This window comes from Lygodium microphyllum, chromosome 26 (genome assembly GCF_053477565.2).
Source record: "Lygodium microphyllum isolate KBCC chromosome 26, Lygodium_microphyllum_v1.1.10, whole genome shotgun sequence".
Taxonomy (NCBI): domain Eukaryota; kingdom Viridiplantae; phylum Streptophyta; class Polypodiopsida; order Schizaeales; family Lygodiaceae; genus Lygodium; species Lygodium microphyllum.
The window spans coordinates 36,441,168-36,448,251 of record NC_141160.1 but is presented as its reverse complement, the minus strand read 5'-3'; the positions used below and the strand labels follow the sequence as shown (position 1 = coordinate 36,448,251).

General features: G+C 45.3%; 1 protein-coding gene across 1 annotated transcript; it reads right to left on the bottom strand.

The window, feature by feature from the left end:
- Positions 1-5,084: 5,084 nt before the first annotated feature.
- On the bottom strand, positions 5,085-6,850 carry LOC148013142 (protein BYPASS1-LIKE-like). Its single transcript, XM_087668482.1, has one exon. The coding sequence runs from the start codon at positions 6,801-6,803 to the stop codon at positions 5,568-5,570; it is 1,236 nt and encodes a 411-aa protein (XP_087524608.1). The 5' UTR covers positions 6,804-6,850; the 3' UTR covers positions 5,085-5,567.
- Positions 6,851-7,084: the final 234 nt, after the last annotated feature.

Genomic DNA, 7,084 nt, shown 5'->3' with positions numbered 1-7,084 from the left:
CAAGGCATGGGCCCATAGACATCCAAATGTACCAATGCCAAGGGCTCACTCATGCATGGCCTACCAGACTTCTTATACATATACCTAGTATGCCTGCCATAAAGACAATGCTCACATAAATCAAAACATACATAATCAAGGGACGGTAAGTACTGCTAACCAGAAAGCATTTTCATTCCCTTCAAAGACATATGGCCCAAACGGGCATGCCAAAGAGATACATGTGGGATAGAATCCACAGACAAAACATGATCAAGGGAAGAAACTGATACAATCAAGGGGTAGAGACTGCCAGCCTTGGCACCTCTCGCAATCACAAGTCTACCACGAGTGATCTTCCATGCAGAGTCTCCAAAACATACATGATATCATGCATCATCAAGTTGTCCAGCTGACATGAGACTGCGTGTCAAAGCACGTACATGACGTACATCCTGCATAACAAAACTACTGCCAGAAGGAAACTGCCTCCTAACATCACCAATGCCCACAATATCAAGAGAGCTGTCATCACCCAAGCGCACAGAACCCGAAACAGTACGGTATGAATGAAACCACTCTCGGCAAGGTGTCACATGAAAGGACGCACCTGAGTCCAAGAGCCAACACTATGCATACATAGAGTGTATCTCTGTCATCTGCGAAGCACTAGAAGAGGCTGCTAGGATATAATCATCATCATCAACATTCTCAGGCTGCATAACATTGATCTCTTCAATTTTAACACTGGACTTTGCAGGTACTATGCTGCAATCAGAAGACTTATCCTGCACTTTGTCTTTCCCCTTATCTTTGCACCTTTCATTGCACAATTCATGGCATTGTGGCCTAATATGGCCCTTTTTCCCACAATGGTGACAAGTAACATCTGCATTCCTACCACGGGATTTGCTACGTGACTTCCCACGAGACTTGGACCGAGATTTCTGAGAATCCCGTCTACAGCCACTACCACTGCCATGCTTTCCATATACATCATTTCTGCCTCTAACTGTCATAGCATGAGACACACGAGAGGCATCCAAATTCTTAGGGTTAACCTCTTCCCGCAAAAGAGTACTCTCAACATCAGATAATTTCAAGGTAGCAGTAGAGGCACATAATGCAGTGCGGAATACATCCCATGACTCATTAAGAGTACCAAGCAAGAAAAGAGGAGTGACATCCTCTGCAAAAGTGATGTCCTGCGAAGTCAAGTTCTTGAGTATAGCATGGAACTGGCTCAAGTGAGCAGACATAGTCACATTCTCCTTCATACGCAGATCCATAAGCTGCTTCAGCCAATACATCTGACTCGCTGGACTTTTCTTGTCATAGAGATTTTTTATCTTTTCCCACAACTGCCATGCACTCTGTTCTTCCTCAAAGACATTATAGTGAACCTGTTCTGTGAGAGACAATACAATAGTGGACTTGCATAACTCATCAAGCTCAAGCCATTCCTCATCTGGAATAGTTGCAAGCGGATGTCCGCTTAACCTCAAAGGTTTGATCTGTGATTTCTACACCAACACCTGTCAAATCTGGCTCTTCCAATAAGAGTAATTCGTACCATCAAGCTTAGTAATGTTGAAAATAGCATGATCAGTGGACGAACTCGCCATAATGCAAGCTGGAAGACTGTAGACAATTCAAAATTGCTTGCTGTTTACTGCAGAAAATGACCAAAAAATCATCAAAATCGAGGAAAAATGGCAAAGAAAGTGGAACCAAAGCTGCTGCCCACCAAGTACTAGTGAAAGTACATCATTTCATAGTGTTTTAGCATGAAAAATCCATATCAATCCATATATATATGCTTGCTATAATAAATTTCAGATTTCAGTAAAAGAGAGCTAACAGTGCCAAAATCGGATCCCAAGGCAATCAAATACTGCCAAGACCAAAGCCTGCATCATGCGAGCATAGCATAAGCATATAATGGTCGATAAGCATGAATCCAACACCCAAGTATGTCATACAAACATCTGCCAGTGAGTAGGCACACCCCCCAAGCAACAGGGCAAAGTGTTCCTGCCACTACCAAAACTTGACACAAGTAGGTGTCAGTTCACAAAGATACGGATCCAAAACTGAGACTTAGCTCATAAGCATACAATGAACCAAGACATATGATGTATCATCCCAAAAGGTAAGAAGTCCCAAAGTCTCAAGTGTATGTAACTGCTCAATAGCATGTAACGGCTCAATGCATAAAAGTACCACCTACTCAATGTCTGATAAGCATTCAAGAATGCTCCCACTGGCACAAAAGCCGTATGTACGAGCTCAAAAGCTCAAGCCAAGGCAAGACACAGTGCCAGTGACATAATTCCAAGACAATACATCAATAGTACATCCCGAATATGTAGGCGGTAGAGCATCCGTATGTAGCATCCATAAGCATGTAAGACATCCATCCCAAGATACAACTCTAGCAAGCCAATAAATAGCTCAAGTAAGCTCCGAGAATCCAAGGTCAAGCCAAGACCGAGCTCCAGTAGCAATAGGCTCCAAACAATGTAACTAGCATATAGTAATGGCATAGGCTAAGCATGTCAAGACCGGTCAGACATAAGCAACATACATGCCATAAGTACATCCAAGACGAAGCATCCAAATTCTTTGCAAAGTGAGCTCAAGCTCAACCAACGATCCCGAATCAAAACCAAGCTCTATGTCGAGCCCAAGTGTCAATACATCACCATATATGTCCGAAACATAGCCCGAAAAGCATAGGCATAAGTATACATGAGTAAAATGACTTCAGCCCAACTATGTATAGCAGTGATTTACTGTTCAAAACTGAGAATATCAGCACCAAAATCAGCTCCAAATGGTTGCCAAACAATAGACATACATTCCCCTAACATCCGGGCATCAAACGGGACCAATCGGGCATCAAATGACAATGCCAAACAAGCTGTAACATCAAATGTCAGTGTAACACTGTCATAAACTGTATGTGGACTGTTTTGACAGTCCCAAAACAGTGTTAAATCAATCCAAATGCTATGCCAACACATCAACCATCAAAACCAAGCATCAAAGCATGTTCATATACCCGAAAGTGTCAATGGAGGGGGAGAGCTGCTATTGTGACTGTCAATGCTGAAGACACATATGGGAGGGCTGCGTGATTTCACCAACAATGGTGGCCAAGCTTTGGAGGGGTTCGGTTAAAGCCAAGGAAGGCCTCAAACAAGCTCCAACAAGTCTTGTTCAAAGGCAAGTGAGATATGAAGCAAGGGAGCTTAAATGGTGACTGTCCCAATCTTGTTTACAACCCGTGAGACTTGAGAACTGAAGTAAACCCTGAAGAAAATGATCAAATACCTCTAATGTAATGTCCTAAAGGTGTCCAACAATGCCGGGAAGGTGCTCGGGAAGCCGGGGAGTGACGGGAGCTTGAAGGAGTTGGATATGGCTGCCGAGAAGGAGACCCAATGCAAGTAGGGAGTCGATGGGATGCTGAGAATGCCACAAACCAAGCTCAAGAGTCGAAAAGCAAAGCTCTGATATTAGTTGAAAGGGAGCGACGGATCGAAGGTTAGACTCGAGAGCTATGGCGGGAGAGCAAGAGCAAGAAAGGGAGAGACTAGAAATGGAAACTCCAACAGTCACAATGTGTGACCGGGCTTTCCTTTATTCAAACTGTCACTAAAAGAATAAAGAATAAAGTGACGGTGACGGATGCCCGCCACCTGCAGTGTGCAGTGGCGGTGACTGTCAGTGTAGTAATACATGGGCGGCTAGGCAGAGGCGCCTTTACCCCCAACAAATCAAGTCAAAAGTTGGTCGAGTAGCCCTATAATAGATTTCCCAACCCTTCAATAGAGACAAACATTAAAAATGTAGCTGCTGCAACCAAAAAGATTGAGTAGACACATTGACACTAGCTCCCTCTCTCCAATAGAACCTACAAACTATCTAATAGAATTTGCAAATGTCAAAGTGTATTGACAATGATGAGGTAAGGAGAAAGCCCCAACCTGTAAATAGTCCATGATTATAAAAAAGTCGACTAGCTAAAATGATATAAAAATTTGGTCAACTAGTATAAAAATGCACCACATACAAGCCACAATAAATTCGACAACTGCATCATAAGTACTTTACCCAGCCCACTTTCCAAGGGGTATAATGATAATCCACGCACACATTGACTCCATTGCCCAAGGTAGTCACATACACAAGATACCTAGCCAAACAATCCCAATTAATCTTTGCATAAGAGTCCACGTGCAAAAGTACACACCACAAAAAGATGCATACATGCCTAATAAACTCAAAAATCCTTGCTAATAACCACCTACCCAACTATGCCTTCTTTACTCTAAAAAATCCTTGCTAATACCCACAGACTCACCCGAACAATTCAAAGCACAAAAAGAAGGGGTATTGTGCTAATGTGGCAGCTTGTGATTCGCTCTGCGAAATTCGCATGACGGACAAGCCTGAGTAAGGGAGAGTTGTCTAGTAACACACTGGCCCATTTAAACAACTACATGCAAAAGAAGGGGTATTGTGATGTCATGGCAACTTGTGATTCGCTCTACAAAATGCACACGACAAACAAGCCTTGGTAGGGGAAACCCCCTGTCCAAGGGACAAACCCCCACCAAAGTGGGACAAGAACAAATAGATCTATTTAAATTAAGATATTGCACCTAATAGGGCTGGAATGTTTGGCCAATCAGCCCACAATTCAAAGCTCCAACCATTAAGTCAAGTGCATTTTTTTAGCATATTGTACTTGTCCCCCTCTAAGCAAAATGATGGGGACGGCATTTAGGCCGGGTAGAAGCTTGCGCCCAATGTGAACTATGCCTTAAAAACAAGTTTACTTGCATGAATTTGATGCTGAGAGCTACAAGTGATGAATGAGGCCTATGGGTTCATTCATAGACCAATAGTGCTTCAATTCTTTTGATGCAAAAGATAATATTATATTATCAAATAAAAGCACAGAAAAAACCCGCAAGTTTCATGTAGAAAAAGCTTTAAAATCCACTAGTAACGATTTTGCTAGCCTTCTAGCGATAAATCAATTGTTCAGTTCATTCATCACTAGTGATTGACGTTCCTGCCGGAGCAACAAAACAAATAAAAATTTAAAAAACATTGAAAAGTTTACAAATGATAAGACTTCACAAAGGGGCGCCTGTGTTTGTTTTTCTACATGGTAATCACCATTTTAAAAACCCCACAACCTTTAAAGATCCAAAGGTGTAAAGGGAAATCATATCTACAGCAGGATTAATTAGGTCGTAACAAAATTCACCCAAGCTGTGGGCTCATGTATACAAATACACTGTTTTGTTCTGCACAGACTAGGCTAGTAATCAACCACAATGCCATAATATACAAACCAACCAGCATGTACTGATATGAGATATGAACATGTAGGACTTCCTAGGTGAGGCTTCCTTGCATTCCTGTCCCAGTTTCCTGTAACTGTAAATGGGAACCAGGCCATTGAAACAATGTGACACAGCTTCCCTTCATATTCTGGGCAGGACAACCCTGACATGATCCATAAGGAAGCTCTGATGTGATCCACAACCAAAGAATGCAAAGTTTTTCATCTATGCCCAACTGCTCAAGAGCCCAAGCACATCGATGCGCGCTGCAAGCAATCTGCCATATAATTCAGAAACCCTGTCATGTAGAAAGGCCAAGTCCTTCTCAATCTCATCCACATGTTGCTGAAGCTGTTTCATCAGATTTCTCACTTCCTCTGTCCAGCTCTCAGGTAAAGGTGCACCTTCTAGAGATAGGGCTCTGTCAACGACACCTGAAAGCAGTCTCAAGACTGTGAATAGTTGATCAAGCTCCCAAATGCTCCCATTCCTGCTCAACCTGACCCTCTTTGTTTCCTCCTGTACCTTCTCTTGGAGGTGCAGGAAAGGTGAACCCCACTGGAAGGTCCTCGGAACACTGAATGTGATCACAGAGCCTTTTCCTGAGCATGGTAGAGAAGCCAAAATTAAGCTGAGGAAGAAAACAGAGATGATGTTCAGGGCGTAGATCGCTGCGGCAAAGCTCTCATCACAATTCCGGTCGGGCATCTTGGGAGGAGTCAGCACACAGCCAAGAGCATGCAATTGCCTCGCCGGCGGTGGAAGGGAGCTGGATGAATGGGAATGCCAAGAGCGCCACCGCCGCGGCTCACCGGATGCCTCTGTGGACAATCGGCGGTGGAGACTGCTGTGGAAGGACAGATGGAAGTGTAGACGCCCCAGGGCCCCCTCGGGGCGCTCTTCCTCCGTCAGGAGCTGCATGTCACGGAGGGCTTTCTTGGCCCTCCATAGACGCCCTATGGTGAGTCTTCCCGTCTTCTTGGTGCCGAGCGATCGAAGGATAATGCCGAGGAGCGGCTTCCAGTTCTGGACCTCGGAAATCTGCTCCTTGATAGCGTTGCAGACGTCCAGGAGCTTGATGCTGTGGTCGAGGAAGTCGTCCATCATGGCCGCGTGGGCCGATGGCAGGGCGGCAGTGTGGCTGTGAACGCCGGGACAGAGCAGGGTGCGGAGGTCGTGCTCGGTTGAGAGAACGGCGTCCATGGCGTGGGAGAGGGAGGAGAGGGAGATGTATGGGGTGTCATCATCCGCAGTGGCGAGGGAGGAAAGGCGGCGGGCGAGGCGGGACTCGAAGTCAAGGTAAGGCTGGGGGCTGCAAGAGGGGGAGGGGGCAGAGGAGGAGCCATGGCGGGGGTGGAGGATGTACCCGAGGGAGGCAAAGAAGGAGGAGGCATGGTGGTGATGGGAAGGGGCTGGCTGTGCAGCAGGCATGGCGGCTGGAAGGGCCCTTTCTCTGCACATCTAGAGAGAGAGAGAGAGAGAGAGAGAGCGCGGGCAGCTAAGAGAGAGAGTAGAGAGACTGCAGTTTTTAAAGCATGGGTGTCAAAATGACGTCACAGCTTGCGTCTTTTGCTTATGAGAGGAGGGATGACGTGGATTGGAAGTTGCTTCTACCTTCAACCTTTGACGTTTGTGGACTCCGGACCACTTCCCCGTTGTGCCATTGACCCTAGAGGCTAGGGGGCCTTCATCATGTCACATCGTTTGCGTTACGTGTATGCGTTTAACCCGCTCCTTTCCCT